This window comes from Dermatophagoides pteronyssinus, unplaced genomic scaffold (genome assembly GCF_027571235.1).
Source record: "Dermatophagoides pteronyssinus isolate colony J.1.1.1.1 unplaced genomic scaffold, Derpt_VIB-CSIC_2022.12 sq0002, whole genome shotgun sequence".
In the NCBI taxonomy this organism is placed as follows: domain Eukaryota; kingdom Metazoa; phylum Arthropoda; class Arachnida; order Sarcoptiformes; family Pyroglyphidae; genus Dermatophagoides; species Dermatophagoides pteronyssinus.
Window position 1 is genome coordinate 3,415,304 of NW_027461526.1, and position 23,844 is coordinate 3,439,147.

The 23,844-nt window shown below is 27.4% G+C and overlaps 4 protein-coding genes across 8 annotated transcripts; 2 read left to right on the forward strand and 2 right to left on the reverse strand.

The window, feature by feature from the left end:
• Positions 1 to 7,621: 7,621 nt before the first annotated feature.
• On the reverse strand, positions 7,622 to 9,436 carry LOC113795444 (uncharacterized). The gene is made up of 3 exons (XM_027345662.2): positions 8,873 to 9,436; positions 8,407 to 8,813; positions 7,622 to 8,348 (listed from the first exon to the last, which is right to left on the reverse strand). Exons 1-3 carry the CDS (start codon positions 8,975 to 8,977, stop codon positions 7,742 to 7,744), a joined length of 1,119 nt encoding a protein of 372 aa, XP_027201463.2. The 5' UTR covers positions 8,978 to 9,436; the 3' UTR covers positions 7,622 to 7,741.
• Positions 9,437 to 9,830: 394 nt separating this feature from the next.
• Positions 9,831 to 11,284, forward strand: LOC113797907 (testis-specific serine/threonine-protein kinase 4-like). The gene has a single exon (XM_027348373.2). It carries the CDS (start codon positions 9,938 to 9,940, stop codon positions 11,198 to 11,200), a length of 1,263 nt encoding a protein of 420 aa, XP_027204174.2. The 5' UTR covers positions 9,831 to 9,937; the 3' UTR covers positions 11,201 to 11,284.
• A 3,634-nt stretch (positions 11,285 to 14,918) lies between these two features.
• Positions 14,919 to 21,128, forward strand: twz (BTB/POZ domain-containing protein twz). 5 transcript variants are annotated; one of them, XM_075824650.1, is made up of 4 exons: positions 14,919 to 14,961; positions 19,511 to 19,811; positions 19,960 to 20,175; positions 20,227 to 21,128. In XM_075824650.1, the coding sequence occupies exons 1-4, from the start codon at positions 14,934 to 14,936 to the stop codon at positions 20,849 to 20,851; spliced, it is 1,170 nt and encodes a 389-aa protein (XP_075680765.1). In that variant the 5' UTR covers positions 14,919 to 14,933; the 3' UTR covers positions 20,852 to 21,128. The 5 variants fall into 5 exon arrangements, with proteins under 5 accessions (XP_075680765.1, XP_075680767.1, XP_027204310.1 ...); XM_075824652.1 differs by lacking the exon at positions 14,919 to 14,961 and adding an exon at positions 16,879 to 17,405; XM_027348509.2 differs by lacking the exon at positions 14,919 to 14,961 and adding an exon at positions 17,428 to 17,645.
• Positions 21,129 to 22,129: 1,001 nt separating this feature from the next.
• On the reverse strand, positions 22,130 to 23,808 carry Dhdds (Dehydrodolichyl diphosphate synthase subunit). The gene is made up of 2 exons (XM_027339779.2): positions 23,623 to 23,808; positions 22,130 to 23,544 (listed from the first exon to the last, which is right to left on the reverse strand). The coding sequence occupies exon 2, from the start codon at positions 23,381 to 23,383 to the stop codon at positions 22,280 to 22,282; it is 1,104 nt and encodes a 367-aa protein (XP_027195580.2). The 5' UTR covers positions 23,384 to 23,544; positions 23,623 to 23,808; the 3' UTR covers positions 22,130 to 22,279.
• Positions 23,809 to 23,844: the final 36 nt, after the last annotated feature.

Below are 23,844 nucleotides of genomic sequence, written 5' to 3' on the forward strand. Positions count from 1 at the left end.
TTCTGGCTTGATCAAGAAATTATTTTTTTTTCATTTTCATTTTCAAGCCCATTGTTTTTTTCATTATTTCATTTTTTATTTCATTCACCATTGGTTTTTCTTCTGGATGTGCAAAGTTCCATTATATTCTTTTACATTTTTTTCCAGTTTTCATTGTGTTCATCATCAACATTGGAAAAGCTTCTGCATTGTAAGACAAGTTTGTTTTTTTTAATTAAATTTTGTTAATATTTTTTAATTTTTTTCTCTTTCTCTCTCTCTTTTCTCATTTAAACTTTCAGAGCGATGCTATTGTGCATTGAAGAAGAATTGCTCAACATACAAACAAAGAGAAAAAAACCAGAATCAAAATGAGTGTGTGTATGTGTGTGTGATGGAAATTCAATGAAAGAATATATGATGATGGAAATGGGAAAACAAAACTTTTTTTAAAAAAATACAAACACATTATGTGTGAATGGCAAATAATTAATGTTTTTTTTCTCGTTGTTTTCTTCGTTTTCGTTGTTCTATGGCCGGCATTATGTTGGTGACTATGATGAATTTTGGGATTCGTGAATCATAAAGAAAAAGAAAGAAAGCTGAAGAAACAAAAACCTCAAACAAACATGTCTGTAAATGACGAATGTGATGGCGCGATTTTTTTTCAACTAGCCTACCGGGCCTACCAATTCTTAAATGTCTTTGTCTAACATCGTTCATTTATTTAGTTAGTTTTTTTTGTCTTATTATTGTAATTGATAGAAAATAATTATTTCAATGATGATGATGTGATGCTTTTGTGTAAGTGTGTTCCAGAAACAAAAAGAATAGCAACAAAAACTCTGCCTTAATTTCAATCATTTTTGTCGATTTAATTAAAAAAAATTTTCTTTTTTTGTTAAATTTAAACTAAATTTCAATGCAGACTCTGTTCTCTCATCATCAATCCATGGAAATAATAATAATGATGATGATGATGGTATTCTATTAATTATAGCAATAATAATCAACGACGACGACGACGACGATGATGAGGATGATGATAAGAGAAAAGCCGAATCTATTTAAAATTCTAAATTCTTTTTTTTTCCGAAGAAAAAAAAAGAATCAAGAAGATTCTGTGTTTTTTGCCCTTACCCATGAAACAGAACATCTTGTTTTTGTCGATTTTTTTTACTGCTGCTGTTGTTGAAAATGAAAATTAAAAAAAAAGCTTTAATATTATCATGCATGTGTGGATCGTATATTTGCATTATTTTAATTAAATTTTTTTTTTCGTTGCTTCTTTCCTTATCACAACCCTTTCTTTCAAATTTACATTGCATCTATGTTTTACTGGTTGATTATGGAATGTAAAATTATACAAGCTTAAAGCTAATTCTCTTTATGTGTATGTGTGTGTTGTGTGTATCGAAGTTACAAAATCATTTCAAAGGATGTATTTGGATTTCATTCCATTTTCTTTAATTAGATACAATATTTTCATTGATCATTCGAAAACATTTTGCCTGTGTTGAATTTATTAATTGTCGTCCATTTTTTTTCATTTTCAATTCTTTTAATTTAACTATGTTATTCTTCATTTTTGCTGGAATGAATAATTTTCTATTTTCTAATCTAAACTTTTTTTTCTATTTCACGAATATGTGTGTATGTACCTCGTAACTTTTTGCAAATTTTCTGATTAATAATAATAATAATAATAATATAGGGCCCATATGAATATGAATTTTTCAAATTATAACCAATGATGATGATGATGATGATGACGACATTTTTTCATTTTCATCTTCGTTTTAATAATAATAACATCCTCATTTTTATATTTTTTTTTCTTTTTGTTCTTGTTCGGAATCCACCCCAAAAGATTCGATGTTGGTGATGATGATGATGATGAGATGTAGATGTAAAAAGGAAAAAAAATTTAATTAAACTTCTTATTAATTTTGGGTTTTTTCTCCCTCTCTCTCATTTTATTATTCATTTAACTTAGACAAGAATTTTTTTTTTAATTCAATATTCGATTTTCATTATCATCAGGTTTTTCTTCAGTTTTTTCTCTTTCTCTCTCCCTCTCTCGATTCCTTTGACGCCAATTTTTTTTTCATCAGAAATTTGTCAGAAAATGAAATTAATTTTTTTTTGTTGGAATTTCTATCAAAAAAAAAGAAAGAATCGAATGCCATCTATCGGCACTAGTGTGTAAAGAAAATTTTTCATCATTTTTTCGAAAATGAAATAATCAATCAATCAACCAATCGATTGATAATGATAAACAATTAAAATATTATAGAATTTCATTATGTTGTTAACAACCGAAGATAAAAGCAAGTTTGAGTGAGAAGTTTAAATAAAGAAAAAAAAATTTCGGTATTTGGATTTTATGCATTCACTAACTCGTGATCGTAAGTTTTTTCTAAAGGTATAAATGTTATGGAAACGGTTGATCATCATCATCATCAACAAATTAATCGACTTATTGTGTCGATGTGTGTTGTGTATTGTCGACATCGGGTAATTCAAGTTATTTTTTTCAATTTCATCGTATGTTTTTTATGAATGTTTTAATGAAACGTAAATGTGTTTGTTGAACGGGTTTGAAATCGGTCGACAACGACGACTACGAGGATGACAAAACACAACAACAACACTCGATTCATTTAGTATGTAGCGAAAAAATAACTAAATGATGATTGCCTTTTCTTTATGGAACTATATTCACTATAGGCAAATAAAAAATCAACGACCGAATCATTGTTGTTGATTAAGTTGATGATTATGAATTGACAGTACAGTTTGTTGTTTGTTTGTTGTTGTTAGTGTTAAAATTATTTGTAGCTGTGTTGTGCATCGTTAAAACAATGATGATTAGCTACTTGTTTTTATAGATTATTCTTAATTATATACGGAAAGAATTAATTAAGACAAAAAACATTCTTTAGGTTTTGCTATAATTATTAATTATTTAAACGAGCCATAATGAAGTTTTGTTTTTTTTGGTCTTCGTCAGTATGATGCTTAGAATCAACCAATAAGCCAGTGGAAAGAATGGAATTTACATAACGACTTTTGTTCTGAGGAAGAACAAAAAATTTTCTCATTTTCTCTCTACTCAACCATCAATGTTTGATGGTCTTTTCACTGAATGGCTGGAACTTTTTCTTTTCTTTTTTTTTGTTCTGTTGATTGTCATCAAAAACAACAAAAAAAACGAAACGAACGAAAAAAAAACCTATTTTAATTAAGCTAATAAATTATAATTAATTTGAATTCCTGAATGAATATAACAGTTTCAGTTTTCTTCTTCTTCTTCGGGTTGTTGAAAGTTTTTTTCATTTCATTTCATCTTGTTGTAAAAGTTTTTTTTATATTTTTACATTACATTTACTTTTTTTTTGATTATAGCAATTAATTTGTTTGTTATAACATTATAATTTAGTGTTTGTTTTCTTTGTTACAATAGGTTGTTTTTTTTCTTTGATTCTGGCCAACTAAAAAAAGTAACTCAAGATGTTCCAATTATGAACGAATGGCTTAATTAACATTGATGTCTAATTGTTAATCATGATAATAATGATGGTCGATGAAAGAAAACATCTTTTTTTTCTGACTGGTGACAACAATATATTTGGTTTTTTTTATTCATTGAAATGAAAAAAAAATTCAATGAACATTATCAACCCAAGAGAACGTTGGTAAACTTACCCAGCAAATGAAAACAAAAACTTTTTTTATAATCCTCTTAATTGTTGTTAGTTTTTTTTATAAAAAAAAGTTTTTCAAATGAATGAATAAATGAATATCATGCAATTTGAATAACCGAAAAACGATCAGAATAGATAAGTTTTCACCCAAGAGCGAGAGATCAATTTAATCAGTTTCATCATCATAATAATAGTAATGGAAAACAATTAAAGCCATCATGAATCTCTTTTTTTTCATTTCATTTCACTACTACTGTAGTATTCTAATTGATTTCAATCTAGTTTTTTTTGGTTCGATTTAAAGCCTAATTTCCATTTTCACTATGTTCATATTCATCCACTACGGCTTTTGTTTTCATAATAAAAACTTGATGATGATTCTGGCCACCCTATCCAACGGATTTTTTTTTCAATATTCGGAATTTTCCATCTTGTATTCAGTATTTAAAAAACTAAAGACAACTTGAAATCAATGTGCGTGTGTGTGTGGAATTACCAATTTAACATTCTATACTCACACAGAATGCCCCTGTCTATGGTGATGATGATGATGATGGTGTGTGGATGCGTAATTTAAAATAAAAAAAAACTCATTTGTATTTTTGGAAAATGAATGAAAATTTTTTTTAATATTAATATTATAAATGTTAAACACAATGTGAATTAACGAATGAGTTTTTTCATTTTCCCTCCAAAAATTTGTTTCCCCACTCTCTCTCTCTCTTTTATTCTTTTGTTTTTTTTCTCGAAAACTATTTGGACCGAATCGAGTTTAAATATATCCCTCTGATTTGAATTTTTTTTCTGTCCCGCTCTCGCTTGTGTTTGAAAATCGGAATCTTTCCATTTTTTTTGCATACCGTAGTGTTTTCATTTGTTTCATTTCAGCAACCAAAAAAAAACTCATGATGATGCTATGAATCCGCGTGCACACAGGCACACACACACACCACTGATACAGTTGGTAACAATAATTAATTAGATCAAATTAATTTTACTTTTTTTTTGTTGCATGTTTCATTTGCTATTACGTATTTGAAAATTGTTACTGTTGTTTTTTTTTTTTGTTTAAATCATATACACACATGCTGTGTTTTGTAACTGATATTATATATATGATTCAAGAGAATACGTGAATAAGTCTAGACAAAATAAGTAAGTATGGAATGGATATTCCAGATATTCTATTCGATTGTGATACCCCGTTTTTTTTGCTTTTGATTTCTGTTATCCAAAAGCTTAATTTACACATCAGTGAAAAGATTTATTAGCTCATTTTTTCTGGATTACACTGTATACACAGTGTTTCATGTTTCGAAATAATCTTTTTTTTGTTTCTTCTTAAGAATTCTTTTCAGTCATTTTACTTAGAATGATCGACATATATACAAACACACACATTGTATAAATTTTTATTCAAAAAAAAGTTTCATTATCATAGATGATTTAAATGAACAACAACAACAAAAAACGATAATTAATTTAAATATTTTTTCGAAACTTATAACCTTACAGTGATTACTACTTTATCTCAAAAAAAATTAATAAAATCGATTTGTGAAAAAAAAACGTCAAGGAAATAATTCATTTCTTATCACATTGATTGCACATATGGTACCCGTTTTTCTGTTTTGGTTTCATTCTGCTGTGTATCCTAAATCTTAATTATAATTATAATTTCTACTATGGCAATTAAAAAGAAAAAATATAGAATGAATGAACAAATTCAATATTAATTATGGATTTTTTCCCTAGCTCTCACTTGTTTTCATTTCGTTATCCATTCAATACCCTAAGTTTGAGTTAACTATGTCTTTTTGTTTTAGATTTATTCAGCAAGAAAAAAATTTGGATGAAGATGATGATGATGATTATAATATTGCATAATATTTGTTGAGAAAATGATAATGACAATGTGAAAAGAGATTTAAAGATTTTTTTTTCACTTTCTGTCGGTATAGATTTTATTTTTTTAAAAATCTCATATGATGTGAATAATGTCTAATGATTCGTTAAGAAAATGAAACAATGTCTGTCTATATGTATAGAACGATGCTTTAAATCATCGACATCATTTTTTTTTTTTGATAATGATGATGATCATCATCATGAAACTAAAAGGGGAAAAAATAATTTCCTAATATATTGCCAAGTTTTAAGTTTTTTTTTGGATCTAAAAACGATTATATGACTTATAACCATAATTAATTGCCGGATTCTTTTTTTTTCCAGTATAAAGACAATGTTTTTTTTCAGGAATTTTTCTTATTCGTAAAATTTATTAGCAATTTTTTCAACTATGAAGGGGAAAAAACTTTCTTTTTTTTAAATCTTTTTATTTAAATCATCGATAATAATGTTATGTAACGTTGTTGTTGTTGTTTTGGAAAAAAAGGTTTATAGATTTGCAACAACATCTAAAACGTCAATCATTTCATTATTTCCACTAGTTTAGCCATGGCTAATGTTTTTTACATAAACAACTTGAAAAATTCTTGTTACTGTTTTGTTATTCGTTATTATTATAATATTCTATGCAATATCAAGTTTTGCCATTCATTTTCATTATTTTTTTCTACATTATTTTTTTCGTTTATTTTCCTGGCTAATAATTGCACAATATTTTAATGAGAATGCAAAAAAAAACCTATAGCACTATTGTTGCCTTATGTTGTTTTCATTGTTGTTGTTGTTGATGAAGATGAGCCATTAATTTGCATTTTTTTCAGGAGATGAAAAAAAAATTGAAATCAAGAACAAAACTTATTTGGTCTCTATGCCAAAGAACAACACAAGCCCTGTAGAAAACTTTTTTTATTTTTTCTGTTCAAGTTTCTTTTTTTGTTGTTGTTGTTGTTGATCATAATCATCATATTTGAAATAGAAACGGAGAAATGAAAAGAATCCAAAAGTAGTTAGTTCTGTTATTGTTATACTGAAACATGAGACAAATGGCTATGTGTGTGTGTGTGTTACATGATGCAAAGATGGTTATAATTTTTTATTTTTGTTTTGTTTTGCTTGCTGCTTCTGATGATGTTTTGTGCCCACTTAAGTTATTTATTATGAAAAAAAGTAAAGATTCTATATTCAAAAATTAAAGTTTTTTACTTTTTTAGTCCTGGATGTTGTCTGTTGATGTGTGTGTGTGTGTGGTTCAACATCCGTTAAAGAAATAGGGTAAAAAATTAATTAGTCGATTTGAAACTTTTTTTCGTTTGGAGTTTATTGTTTTTGATTGTAATATTTTTCTTGATTTCCAAAATTACAATTAATTGCAAAATGTTGCAGTTCTGATTATCATCTGAAAATGATTTGATGAAAACTCATTTTGTCGCTCAGTTTTTTCTTCTTTTTTCAAGTTTGGTATGGCGAATTTCATTTTATTCTTATAATCATTTGGATCATATCTTTACCCGAGAAAATAAAGTTCCTGTTTATAAAAAAATTGAATGGAGAATGTTCTTAGGTTTTTTTCCATGAATTTCCTACATTGCAATTGATCGTGTTACATGAGCTCATTAAAAATGTTATTTAAAAAATTTTTTCCATCATCATCATAATCTTTTTCTTTCTCTTTTTTTTTGGTTAAATTTTTAATAATATTTTCTACCGGTTTGGTACGTTCACATTACCGATTTGTTTGTGTTTGAATAGAATGGGTTGATTATGAAAGAATTCTCGACTACTGGTTTTGATGATGATTATGATGATGATGATGAAATGATAGTTATTATTTTCATAAATACTTGACGTTATAAAATGATAATGACATGACAGATACTTTGTGTGTGTCTGTCGATTTAAAAATTTAATAGCTTTTTTCCTTTAAAAAAACAATGTTTTCTGGTAATTTGTTCGTGTGAGTGAAAAATTTCGCTTTAATCATTTCATTCTGATATGATAATGTCCTTTGCGATCAATATCATTGAGAATTTGCATTTTAAAAAAAGAAATTATTTTTATTTATGTAAAAAATTATTTCGTTAGTAAATTTTCTGTTTAAAAAATTGACTCAATAAAATTAACAATCTTATTGTTTTGTTTTCGAATCATCAAATAGTGATTGATGTTTCTTCATAATGAACAATTTCTTTGATTTCATTTTCAATATTATTGGCCATTGTTTGTATCATTGGTAAATTAGATTTGAATTCATCATTTTCTTGTGACAAATCGATTAGTTTTATCAAAAATTTTAACATTTGTAATCCACGTTCAATAAAACGATAATGAAGCTCTAAAAAATTTTTACGATTATGGCAGGATTCATTTTTCATTACATTTATCACAGTATTTTTATGTTCAATCTCATTCAACATGATTGACATTAAGGATAAAATTCGACAATCATTCATTTTATATGAATAAAGATTATTGTTATTATCAAAATTCATTAGAATATTGCACCAAGCATTTTCAAATTCCGTTTCTGAATATTCAAACCATTGATCAATGGTTGTTGCATCGGATGTTGTTGTTGTTGAATCATCTGAATAATTCGTTTCTTCTTGTTCATTTTCAACCGTATTGATTAGCTCATCGATTATTGATGCACAAATCATCGAATCGATTGTCATTTTTTGTTCTGCCAACTTTCTACCGTTAAATCGTTCGATTAAAGATGATTCTGAAACTGTTGTTGATTGTTGAATAGCCAGACTAATTTTTCGAATTAAATTTAGCTCAAGAAAAATCCTTAAAACATTATGAAATTTACCTATTTTCATTAGTTGTATTATGATCGATCAAATTGGCAACAATATTCTTATATTGTTCGAGTTCAATATTCTTTGATTCAATATTATCATTTAGCAATTTATTTTCCATTCGAAGATGAATATTTTCCTTTTCAAAATCATTCAAACAATTCGATTGATCATCAAGTAAAGTGATTAGATTCAAATATTGAGGCAATTTTCGTTGTGTAAAGTGTTTCATTTCTAGCTCGTAAGATGACAGTGCATGTCCTATGTCGATTGTTTTTGTTGCCGTTTCCAACATAAATCGATTCATTTCCATTGATTTAATTTCAGCATTTTGTTTGGTTTCGATTATCAATTCAATCAATTGTTCATTTTGATCAAATAGATTATTGATAATTTTATTCATAAATGAAATTTTTTCCTAAATAAAAATTGCGAAAATTAAACAATTCGAGAAAAGTACCAATATAAATTACTTACATCTTTGGTCGAATTTTGATCGTTAATTTTATTATGGCAAAATTTTTTATATTCTTGAAATAATTTCAAGATTGATTCATCATTACCATTATCATTCATTGTCATTATAATTTGATTCAATTTGAGCAATATTCATATAAGGCAGCTTATTATCGTTTGATTGATTTGATATGATGAAAGAACATAAGCAATGATAATGAACACCAATTTATAAGATTAACAATAATCGATACATCTTGTTTTTGTTTGTTTGGTTGCTTAGCAATCAAGATTTGTCATAAAAGATGATGATAATAATTTAACTTAAATAGAAAACTTTTCCTCATTTATACCAATGCACCATTGTGATATGAATAGATGCATGGTTTGGTGTTGTTGTTGTTGTTGTTGTTGTTGCTGTTTACCATTTTTTTTGGATAAAAACCAACAATCGATAGTGATGGTCTTGGTAGAGAACAAAAAATTGCTATCGATATCCAATTCTTTATATTCTTGATATTTTTTCTCTTTCCTGGAATATTTTTCTTAGATCCGGCCTAGAATTTTCTTTTTAATGTTTTGTTTTTGCTATCTAATTCAATCAGCAGAATTTCATTTCTTATTTAATTTAAATTTTTTAAAAAATTCAAAGAAAAAAACAATTCGCAGAAAAAATTCTTTTAATCAAATTGTCAAAATTACCAGAAAAAACAAGCACATATATGTCACATCTTTTTAGTTAATATAATTAGAACGATTTCAACAAAAAAAAAAAAAAAAAAAAAAAAGATTTTTATTCTTCAGAATTATTTAATTCAATTAGATGATTGCTTGAATTTTTTTTAAAAAATTTGAATAATAAGAAATTAAATTTCTTTTTTTTACTTCTAAATTCAATTAACAACAATTGATTGATTTGAATGTAAAATTTCCATATGAATCGAAATCAATATGTCAGTTTTTCTCTAATAATTTTTTTTCCTGCCGTTATTGCTAACAAACGAATATAATTTATTCGTTTTTTTCATTTTGAAAACAAAAACGACATTCAGTAAAAAAAAAAAATAATTTAAATATTAAAACATTATGTCATTATTAGAGGAATCATCATCAACAACAACAAAATCGGCTAATAGTAATAATCAAGATGATAAAAGTGAAAAATCAGAATCCATTTCGATTGTAAAACCAAAGGATACGATTGATGAAAATGATCTAATCGAATTGGAATCCCAATCAACTGCAAACATTTGCGCGGATGAAACCAATCTTGAACAACAAGGTTATCGATTTTATCGACAAAAACCTGTATCGCTTAGTCCGTTTTGTTTATATCGTGCAGAAATTCCATCATCATTAAATCAACAAAATCAATCGATTGTATGTAAAATTATTTCATTGGATACTGATTTTATACGTACAAGAGAAAAGGAAAATTTTCTGGCCAATTCAATTCGTATCATACGATTTGTTTGCGGTTATAATCGTTCGGAAGCTCGTCATAAAATGTTCATTCATGTTTATGAAATATTTAAGATTGATACAAAGATTTATATTTTTATGGAAGAACGTACAGCAAGCCATACAATACTTCATATGATTAAACATCATACAAAATTTACACAAAGTGAAGGTCGAAAATGGATCCAATTGATCTGTGATGCCATAAGATTTTTACATCTTCATGGTATTGCACATCGTTCTATCAAATTGGAAATGATTTTGATCCCAACCACTAATAGTCAAGAACCAAAATTATTCGGTTTAAATCGCTCGGTTTTCTATATTGATCGAATAAATTCGAATCAGATTATCCAACAAAAACGTGAAATACGATCGTTCAATAATTATCATCTACCTCCAGAATCATTCCACGAAACATATTATAATCCAGCATTAGCCGATATATGGTCGATTGGGGTTTTACTTGTAGCCATTCATACAAAACGTTATGTATTTAATGTCAAATCCAAGATTGATTTTAATCAGCAATGGAAAAAATTTGTGAAAAAACATAAAATCAATCCAATCATAGCAAATCTATTGGATGGTATTTTCCTCAACAATCCTTGCGAACGATCAACATTAAAATCTATTATGGAACATGAATATTTTCATGTTCCGGAAGATCGTATTGAAGCTGTAGTGGATCAAAACGTCAGCAATGAAAAACGTTCATTAAATAGTGTTAATGATAATACTAATAATCCCAAAAGTATGGAAATGAAACAATCGATTGAATTTTCCAAATCAAAATTGCATCAACAACGATCAGCTAATGAAAGTAATACAGATACAAGTCTTAAAAGTCAAATCATTAATTTGGATAAAGATGATGCGAAAAGATGATGATGATTATTCTTAGAAAAGTTTCTTTTTGATAATTTTTTATTTGAAAATAAAAATAAGAAACTTTTACGAAACCATTCAAAACGATAGTTTTACTTATTTTGACATGTTTGATAATTTAAAATTAAGTTTTTTTTTCATAAACATCAAGAAGAAAAAATGAATTCTTTATTTTGTTGATGATTTTCCTGTAGCAAAAAAGATGAAGACCACCAGACACATTGTATTACTAGAAATGTGTGGAGAGTTTATATTGAATTCTCTGGTTCATAGATACAAACATCACCGAGACACAAACACACACACCAAAGAGATAAATCAAGCTTAACGTAAAAAAGAAAATATTTTCCTAGCCACAAGCGGTTCATCATCATCATCATTTTCACATACACTCACACAAATATTGACTTTATTTATTTTCGGTTATTTTATATTCGGTGCATCATCTTTTTTTTAGTTTCGTTTCCGACTTTATTTTCTTCATGTTTTTTCACTTGATATACACTTTAGGCTCTTGGTTATCGTTGCCGTTTCATTTTTTTCTATATTTATTTTTTTATTTTGTTGAACGTTCACACACAAACAACGCAACCAGAAGCAATGCGTCAAAAATTTTGGAATTGAATTTCTGGATACACACAACATACCATTGAAAGAGTGAGAGACAAACATTGCAAAATAGCATCATCATTGAACATTGCATTTATGTGTTCATCATCATCATCAGTATGGCATATCCTTCAATGGTTCAGAATTAGCCTGGAAGCAAATTCGGGCAAACATTTTTTTTCTCCTCCTTTTTCGTTGATGTTGACGATGATGATGATGATTTAGAGAAAACATGACTCGAAAATCTAAATCGAAAAATACATTCCATACAATAGTTTTATTTTCCATTCCATTCCATTCGTTCATTTATCATCATGTTTCCTTTTTGGTGTTTGTCCTATGCTTTTTTTTTACTGCAATAATCTTTATTTTGTTTGCCAATTATCACCTGAAGGTAAAAGCCCTTAAGCTAATCAATCCAGTTTTTTTCCACTTTTTCTCCCCTTGTTCATTTTGAACATCAACCATTGTCGATGATGTTGATGATTTTTTTGTTTGTTGATTCTCATCATCATTATCATCATGACTATGAGGTTCATACAATCAACCAAATTTAAGCTTTTTCTATCAATTTTATCAAGTACAAAAAAAAATTGATTCGAGCACGACATTCAAAACCAAAACCCAGTATTATTCATGATGATGATCTTTATCTTTATCGATTATCTTTTGTTGTTTTCCATTGTTTTTACCCATTTTTTACCCAGTTGATTAAGTTTTCTCATTTAAATGTTTTTTTCATCCACATTGATTGATCCGATCTGTGAATGTCTACAGGTGTGATTGAATTGAATGTCGAAATTAATCAACTTGAAATTTTCTTATTTTTTTGATGAAGATTTATATCTGCAAGCACGTATAACTCATTTTTCATTTGTTTCATTTGATTTTCACATCATGATTATTATCAGTCTATCAATTGATCGATCGATTAATCGATCGCTACCAATTAAATGTATGAAGAAAAAAACTTTTGAAAACTACCTTTAGGCTTTTTTTCTGTTTTTGTATTTTTATATGTTTTTTTGGTGAACCTAAAATGTCATATGATGATTGTTGTTGAGATGCTGAAAAAAAAGAGTAAGAGAAGATTTTTATTACGTAAAACAATATTATTCAAGTTATTCTATATTATACATCCTCTTCACTTGATTTTTTTATTTCGATTCTTTATTTTATTTTAGTTGGAATGTACGATTCTTTTGCTTGCCATTTTTATCATCATCATCATCGTGACCAAATTATTTACTCTTTTGTTTCAGGCTGAGAAAGACAATCATTAATGTTTGAATTTTATATTTCAAAAATTAATGGTCATTATTATAGTTTTCAAAATATTGAATTTATAAACTAATAAAATCTATTTATCGATATATATTTTCATTCATCTGTCACAATATTCAATTCTTTGAATGAATATTTCAATGATGTTTATCCGTGTATGGGTCTGTGTAACAAACATGAATCGCTTCTGGGTGTGATAAATTTTCTTCTCTCTTTACTTTTTGATGCATACTTTGTTTATGTTCCATATAAACAATATTAGCTAGAGAATATCACGTTTATTCATTCATTATCTTTCTATATTTACCGTTAATATTTTCACTTGAAAGACTGCTTCAAGCCTTTCATTTTTTTTCATTATATGAATATTTATTATCCTGAAGATTCTTTCAAATAATAATTATTTTATTCGATTTTCATTTTTCATTATATTTATGGTATCAAGTTGAAGATACACAATCTATCCGAATAACTTATATAAATTGTTAAATTGGCTATTATGATTGTAAGTCAACTAATATTTTCGTAAAGATTGTTATACGGTTATCATTGAAAAAATTAATTTAACTTATTTAATTACCAAATGATTTTGATTGTAAATGACCATTTTTTAGAAAAAGAAACTAAAACAATGATAATGAAATTTAAATTTAATGACTTTGTTTGTTTTTTCTTGAAAAAAAATGTCACTGAACTTTATGAAATCATTAAATCTTTTTTTTGTTTGTTTGTCTATGTCCCCAAAAATGTTGTTGGGCAAGTTTTCAATTTGAATTTCCATTTCTTTCCGTAATTCTTGATACAATCAAATTTTCTTTCTTTTTGATGAGAATAAAAAATTTGTTATTCAAGTTGTCCAATGATCTGATCATCATCGACATTCAAAATCATCATAAATGATAAGGATTTTTTTTGTTTGATTGATTGCTATTTACATATCTAATAAATCTTTTATTGAAATAATGATTTTAGATGATTTATTATGATAATTTGTTTGGTCATCATCATTTTTCATATATATTCATCAATCTTGATGATAATGGTACAAGTGTTCTTGTCTGAATCAAAAATAAAAATTTCCAGCCATTAAAACGATTTAGGTGCCCATATATGTGTGTGTGTGTGTGTACATTCCTATGTTTGGATTGTTTTGTTGTTTTTCTTGAATTTTCTATTCATCTCTATCATTCGCCACCTTCGAGGTCATAATGATGAATGTTGTTGTCGATATGTTTCTTTGTATACAATCTTTTTTTTGAAGGGTGAAAAAAAGATGCATGAACAGTATTCTAGCTATAGAAAGCCAAACCCGAATTATCTAACAAATTTTTTGTTTTGTTTTTGATTATCATCAACATGAAATATTGCTTTAGGTTATTATTATCATCATAGAATAAAACCATACGGCACACACACGCATCATTCATTCAAACTGATCAAATAAACAATGAATTGCCTCAAGATATATGAAATTTATAGAGAGTGAAAGAAAGAAATTAAAACGAATGTGGCTATCATTCATTTTGTTGTTGATTATAAGATTTTTATAAGTTATCATCAACATTATCAAATGTTACTTTTTTATTTCAACATTCCAAATATAATTGTTTCATCAAATTAAAATTATAATCATATGGTTATTTTGTATTTTAAAATATTTTAACAACAACAGAATACTATTGTTTGTATTGAACTATTAATGATATTGATATTATCATCTCATATTTTCTACACATTACCTTTTTATTATTATAAATGTTAAGAAGCTTATCATCTGTACAAATATTAAATTTGCATGTGTGTTTGTGTATTTGACATTGTACCCTAGCATATTATCAATATGATGATGCTTGATAAAGTGTGTGGGGGTAAGGAATTTATATTTTTGTTTTGTCTACTTCTTCATTAAAGATATTTACTCCTTTTTTTTACTAAAATGTATAAGAGATGATGATGATGATAAATATTTTTATATGAAAAAAAAATTAAAGAAGAAAAACAAAATATTAGATGACACAACAGCCCTAAGGATGTGTGTTTATATCCATATGAAAACATTATTTTTTTTTTTACTTTGCCATTTATTTGCATTGATCTTTGGTGTATGATGATGATGATGATGACGTGATGTAAGATGATTGTAAGGAAGGAAAGAAAAGATGAAAAAAATAAAACGCTAAACAAAACAAAAAAAAACCGAATACGACTATTGGCCTAAAATAGCCTGAGGATTTTTTTTTGTTCGCAGATGCAAAACTAAGAGAAGTGATGCTGCTGTGTTTCTGTATGTTGAATGAATGAATTTTGTTGGAAAAATGAAAAAAAGAATACTGCTTGAAGGCATGATTTTTTTCCCGTTGCTGGTATATGATGATGATGATGATTTTAGTTTTTCGTATCGATACACGTTGTTATTTTTTGATTGAATAATGTTTTAGGGTATATATAAAATGAATTTTATTTTAAATGATTCTCATTGTTTAGCCTTTTAACAACTATGATGGCCAATCATTTTTATTTGTTTGTTTTTTTTATTCAAGCGAAAATAAACGAACAAATTATGACGACAATTTCACCAGTTTTTTTTCTGCATAATTATTGAAAATTTCCATAAAAAAGAAAATCATTGGATCAATTCGTGAAAAAAATTCCCATGTTTTTATTTTTTTTCTGGTTAAAATGTTGTTTGTTTGAGTCAATTGACAAAAATTTGGTCAATATCACAACCATCATCATCATCAACAGACGTTCAAAATCAGAAATTGTTGATTTTTTGATATTTTACCTTTTATGAAATGTTTTTTTTTGTTGTTGTTGCTTTTGTTACGCAACATTATTTGAAATACCTTGAGGATATCGATATATATTTTATGATGCGATATACATAGCTCATTTCATTTATTCAAGTTGTTTAATTCTATTGTTTTGTTTGTTTATTTGATAAGTATTGAAATGGTTGAAAACAAAAAACAAAAAATCTCAAAAACACTGAGAATTTACCCTTGGTTTTTTTCTCCACATTTTTTCGTTGAATTTATGATTCACAATTTTTATTTTTTACATTGACATTAATTGCCTATGGGCATTAATCGGAAATAATAATAATAATACAAAAAAAAATTTGTTTGGTTCAAAACAATTTCATAATTTATAATGAATTTTTTCCATCTCGTTTCTCAAATATAGCTACAAGGCTATTTTTTCCCATCTATAAAGTTTGTTTTCAGGGCTGATGAGGTTATGTTTCGATTGTTCTTCATTATATTATTCTATTTTATTGATCAGCTTATGAAATGGTTTTTTTTTGGGAAAATTTTAGAGAAAAAGAAAATTCTTTATTATTGTCCAGAATCGCTGGAACATTTGAAATAATCTTTTCTGGCCACAATTGTATTCAACATTGATCGATGCTAAAAAAGAGAGAAAGAATGATGTGTTGCTATTCGAATGCAACAATATGATGATGAAAAACATCTTCCACATATCATTTTCAAAAATTGATGGGTAGTAGAAGCATTCTAGAATAGTTACTGTTGGATAAGGGAAACAAAAATCTACCAACCAACCTAAAAATGTGTATATTTTTGCCCTGACGCCAAATGGATGTTTGAATTATATTTCTCTCTCGGGTTATATCTTACAGAACATTGATTAATGCTTCTACTTTTTATATCATAGGATCCACAGATTTACTATTTTTCTCAATCTACGACGAATCGGAAATTCTCTTCTCTTTCAATTTGTTTTTTTCATTTCATATAAAAACATAATGTTTATCATATCTATATTCGACACTTTAAATTTCGCGCCAATAGCAACAACAACAACATCCGCAGTAAAAATCATTCGCAAAGTTTAGCTCTTCTTTACAATGATTTTTACTTTTATTTATATTGATCAAATTCAATAAACTTGTGTAATAATAATTTGATCATTCAATAAATCGATTGTTCTTGTTTTTCTAACTAATTCTATTTCAATATTTATCATTTGCATCCTCATCATCATCATCCACATCAAAATCAATCAAATTTTATTGGATATCTACTTGAAATACTTAATCAATATTATCGTCATCATCTATTATATTCAAATTATATGCTTACTATTAGTGATTAATTTAAATAATTATCCATCATCATCATCATCATCATTCAGTGATCTAAATCCTTGACATTTCGTGAGACAGATGATGATGTATCCTTATCACTATTGCTCATCATCGTCATCATCATCCGGATCAATTTGATTTGATCAAAGAATTCATATTATAAATAAATAATAGATGCAAACTGTTGCTTCATCATTGTTCGTATGTTTTAAGATTTTCAAAATACATTGATTTTTTTTTCTCTTTCGATCATCACGAACCATCATCGTCTTTAACATTTGATGGTTGTCAGAATTTGTTTCACCTCATCATCATTTGAAATTGAAAACTTGAAGCCAGTTTTTTCTATTCGTATGTTCGACAATAACAACAACAATTGTTTTCTTATAAACCACGAAATTTATAAAGAAAAATTCCTTCATTCATTCATCAACAATCACGGTAGGTTTTTTCATTTCATTATTTTTTTCGTTTCTTGAAATGGCATTAAATAATAATTGTTCTGTATTTCGATTGTGTTTTTTTTCAATCTTTTTGTCTGATTCGTCCTGATGAATACAATCCAACAACAACAACAACCACAATCTATCCTGAATGAACAATACAAAAAAATGTTTGTTAATAATATGACCAGTTTGATGATGTTGATGGTTTATTTTGTGATTCAACATACTTTTAAATTCGAAGAGTAGACAAAAAAAAACAGTTTTGTTCGGTTTTTGGTTGAGTTTATACATCTTGACCAAAATATTTTTCGAGTTATAAATAGGGATTCATCTTTTTTTTTCTTCTTTATCACCTATTTTGTGTTCAATTGTTTATTTGAGTGTGTAAATTCTCAGAAATCATAATCCGGCGAAAAACAATGATTCTTTTTTATCATTTTGCCTGATCAAATGATAATGCCTTAAAGCATTTAGTTTAATTAGAAAAGATCAATGTCCAAAAACAAAACAAAATATTGATTATGATGATTGTTCTATTGCGAATAATTTCAAGTTTCCGCTATAATTTAATTTGTTTTGATTATTATGGTTATTATGGTTATTATTTGATTGCCATTCATTAGACAATGTCCATGATGATGATGATGATGATGATGGTCGACTTTGATTGTTAATAACTACACATATAAAGATTGATAAAAATCGATTGAAAATCAAACAGAAATTATAATCGATCAATAGATTCATACATAGGGCATCGATCGTTCGATTGATTGTTGGTAAAAAAAAATTTCCATGTAATTTGGACCACCATCATTGAACAACAACAAAAAACTTTATAATCATTGTGATTCCGGTTTTAAATATGCAATTAACACAATTCCATATGATGATCGATTTCGAATGATTTCGTGCCATTTAAACTAAAATTTGTTGCATAGGCAAATTTAAACATGATCAAATCCTTTCTGTCCCACAAAATACTGTCAATTCTTATTTCAGATTTTATCAACTTAGATATCAATTTATCACGCATTTAAGACATTATCAGCTGCTTTAGATTTTTGATTAAATTTTTGATGGAAATTTTTAAATTTTTAAACAAAATACTCAATCAAGAACAACAACAACAACAAAAATGCTAACACCCAGTGTGGGAAAAAAATTTTTCCAGATAGACAAATCATTCATTTTGTACATTCTGACAATCTGAATAATTTTTTTTCTTCTATTTCTTTAGCCCATTGGCATCATCATTCATTGAAGATTTTTCTATTCAGATAAATAGAATGAAATGCACCTTTGAAATCATTATATTTTTTTTTGTCTATGATGCTTCTAGGCATGATGAATGTGATTTTTGTTATTTTTTTTCCTATTCCATTCCAGTCTAGTTCATTTCGATCGGATGAATTGTATTTTTGTTGCGAGTTTGAAAATTTTCAAGAAACTAAATTTAAAAACTTTTTTTCCAACCTTGATGATGATAATCAATCCAAAGGATCATCATCAACATCAAAAGTTGTATCATCATTCATTCGATAAATGAAACAAAAGAATTGTGTGAATCAATTTTCCAATTCATTGAAATATATTGATTAATTATATTCGAATTATTTGATATTGGGAAAAAAATATTTAAAGCTCACAATATGTGGTCAAAAAAAAAAAAAAAAAAAAAAATCTGATGATTCGATTGATGCTAATGTTTTTCCTCTTCTGTATGGCACACCTAATCTATGATCTCTTGTTTCTGTTATATTTTTTTTCATGTCAGAAAATTATTCGTTTGATAATTTTTTTTTGTTGTTTTGAATGATGTTTATTTTTTTCTATTTTATTTTTTTTTGTGAATGGCAGAAATTTTTCTTTTGCTATTAACAGGATCAAACCAAAAAGAAGATCAATCAACAATGAGTGTATTGTCTAGTGGAATGGTTGTCGGATCCGGATTAGAGCCAACACATTCTTATCTAAGTAATAGTTCAAATTCATCACCGGCTCGTACATCACCAACAAATTCATTATATTCGAATATAGTCAATATGAATCATAAGATTTCGGGCATACCATGCGTTGCTGCTGCATCACGATATACAGCTCCGGTTCATATTGACGTGGGCGGCTCAATCTATACATCTTCACTGGAAACATTGACTAAGTAAGTATCTTTTTTCTGTTCAACTTTTTCCATTTTAAATAATGTTTTAAGATTTATTTAGAAGAAAAACATGTTTGTTCAATGTTGTATTATTTACCGACAATGATGTTATCTTATTATTTTTGTTTTTTTTCTTCAATTATTTCAGACATCCGGAAAGTAGATTAGCCCGTATGTTCAATGGATCAATACCGATTGTGTTGGATAGTCTTAAACAACATTATTTCATTGATCGTGATGGTAAAATGTTTCGTCATATATTGAATTTTCTTCGTACAAATTCATTGGTTATACCTGAGAATTTTGATGAACTAGATCTTTTCTATGAAGAAGTAAAATTCTACGATATTCAACCATTACTCAGGTATGTGAATACAAGACTACGACAATGTTGTCAATTTTTTTTGTTTGACAGATTACTTGATCAAGTTCGAAATAAACGAGCTCAAGATTCACATAGCCGTTGTTGTTCACCCAATGAAAATGGAATGAATGTTTCGAAAAATTGTGCTCAAAATCTTTCAACTAAACGTATTCGTCTGGATGATTATGGCGAAATGATTGATCAGAATAGAATCAATAGCAATAAAAAGAATATTAAAACAAATTTTAAACTTTCTAGCTCTTGTATCAATAGCAATACTTCTGACAATGCAGATTCACCAAAAGATTGTAGCCAAGAAAATAATGAATATAATTATCAATGTTTAGCAGTGAATATATCACCCGAACTTGGTGAACGTGTATGCATAAGCGGTGAACGAGCTTTGATTGAAGATGTCTTTCCAGAAATTAGCCAAAACATTATGGATTCAAATAAAGCGGCCGTTTGGAATCAAGATTCAAAACATGTGATCCGTTTTCCTTTAAATGGTTATTGTAAATTGAATTCATTGCAAACAATTGTTCGTCTTCTTAATTATGGATTCAAAGTGATGGCTTCGAATGGTGGTGGTGTTGAAGGTCAACAATTTTCTGAATATCTCATGGTACGCAAATGTTCATCATCATCATCATCATCATCTTCATCATCATCTTGAATCATCATCAATATATGAATTAGCCCATCATAGAATAAAAATCGATACGCATAATTACATTTTTTTAAATATACATTCAGTCAATCATATATGATTCCAATAGCATTATCAAAATCATCTACTTAATATCATCAATAATAATTGCAGTTTGGTTTATGTTTTCTTAGAATTTAAATAATTTATTGTCATGATACTTTTTTCTTTTCTTTTCTTTTCTTTGATGTGTATTAATTCTTTAATTATATAAATCTTTTAAATAAATAAATAAAATTGTCAATGTTTTAATCAATCTTCAAAAATTCAAGACAAAACAGCGTCAAGCAACCAAAAAAAAAGAAAGAAAAGAATTCTGTCCTTCAACTTGATAATTTTAACTCCAAATATCTACATCTTGAATGGTCTTGAATAATTGCCCCCGAAAGCAATTGAACTATATTTGTGCAGTGTATACGTTAACAAACAAAAAAAAGAGAAATGAATTCAGAATTCTTAAGATCCTATTAAATTAGCTCAGTTTTGCAAATTTCAATAAAAAAATGAAAGAGATCATGCTGGTGATGTGTAGAGAATCGTGTGTTCAATCGAGTCAAAAAAAATTATGAATATAGAAACACACACATCCAATGTCCGTAAGGCAAACATATAGAATACAAATATGCATCAACCAATCAATCTACCAATATCAACGACAATCATTTGGTGCATTTACCATTTTTTTTATATGAAAATTCCTTGTGGCCATCTTTTTTTCTGATGGCTGCCTCTATTTATATTTTTCTATTGATTGCTGTTTGATAATACTCTTCATCCCTTTTTCTTTCTCTCTCTCGTTATTTGCTTGATTTTTATGTAAACATAGCCTGTGGACATATATTATGTATGTGAGATGCCTTCAATTCGAAGCCTACACTATTCAAGACTTCTAATCATTATGAAATTCAATGATTCTTGTTGTTGTTGTCGTTGTTCAAGTCAACAAGAAAAACTCAATCCGGTGATCAATATTTCTTCTTTACATTTATATCAATTCTCGATAGACTGTACAAGAAAATTTTAATTTATGTCTGTGTATATTTGACCACTATATCATCGTTTTATGGAATGATTTCTTGAACACAGACACACAAATTTCATTCTCAATCTCTATCGATATCAGATTGAGATGTTTGATAATATTAAAAGAAATCGAATTCCCTTTTATTCAGATAAATGTAGAATCTTTGAGTCTAAATTAAAACTTCAAATTTTTTAAAAAATTAAAGCAAACAAGCTGCCACCTGAATTCAAAAAATAATATTTATTTGTGTGTCAATTTAATAATAATTTTAATAATCATTATCCGATTATCACAGGAATATAACAAATAAAATTTTCAAACATTTCAAATAATAGCACATATGATTTCGACATAATTTTTTTATAATTCTATTACAATGATTGATTAAATTCATAGAGAAGACCATCAATGTTATGATGATGATGATGATGATGATGATCGGAACCATTTGTTATTAGTTTTTTTCTTGTAGTTGTCATATCAATATTATTATTGTTGCTAATATCGTTGGCTAATAAAATAGAATATAAATGTTCAATTCGTTTATTACGGATGAATTCATAACATTCATTGATTTTTGATTCACGTTCGATAATAAATTGTTCATAATTATTATAATTTTTTGATGATTGTTGATTATGATAAATTTGTCGACAAAATTTATCATCTTCATCCCGTAAAAGTTGGAAATAATCTTCTCGTGATTTTTTCATCGACCTATATTCAAATTGATAATTTAGTATTGCGGCAAAAAGATGCCAAATGGTAAACTCTGGCCATAATGCGTCGAGGAAAAATATTGTTGAAAATGATGATTGCCAAAGAAGGAAATCAGATAAACGAATTTCACCAGATGTTCGTAACAATATATCAGGATCATTGATACCAAGCGAATACATAGCATTCGTAATGGTTGTATAATTAATGTCACTCGGTTCGATAATATGTTTATCAACACATTGTTGAAGATCATTGAATGCATTGGTCATCTCTTCTCGGGCAGTATAGGCAAAACAGATGTTCAAGAAAAATCTATCAAATTTAGCTGTTTCGATGACCATACGAGCGATACCTTGTTGAATATCTATCGGTAGTAAATTTATATTACCATAAACACGTATACATATTTCGTATTGCTTTATTTTGGACATTTCTTCGAAAACTTTTTTCGTTTGTTTTCGAAATAAATCCATTAGGTAATTTACTTCTTCTTTTGGCCGTTTAAAATTTTCAATGCTAAATGTAAACAATGTAGCTTGTGTAATACCGAGATCACGACACCATGACAATGTTTCGGTTAGTTTAATAAAACCTTGACTGTGGCCAAGAATTTTTTCTTGGTTTAATTTTTTAGCAAAACGACGATTTCCATCCATTATGAATGCAATATGTTTCGGAATGATACCTTGGCTCAATATTCGTATGACAATACGTTCCAGCCATGTACGTTCGTTTTTGGGAAACCATGTTGTCATTTTGATTAACGGTGAATGAAAAATGAATCAAATTAAATAAAAATTTATGAATTTAATAATAAAGATGACGTGTATTTATGTTATTTTTTTCTGGTAGGCGAAATGCACTATCGGCACTATTCGTTCATCAGCAGTAACAATGATCATCGAAAAGATACATGCTAAACATTTTTTTAATGAAAAAAAACAACATAATGAATAGGGGAATTATCCAATGATTAATTTGAGTACAAACTTACTCGATTATGCCGGAAACAAAAGACAATAAATCGCTGTATTGACGTATATTTGTGTTGAGACAACAACAAAACAAATCGTTGAATGGTTGATCAATATGAATTATTCAATAAAACCATGAATGATTTTCTTTTCAAAAAACAATGATTAAAATAATCAATGAATTTATAGGGAAAAAATTGTCATCAAATTAGGACCACGCATACAATGATGAAAAAAATAAC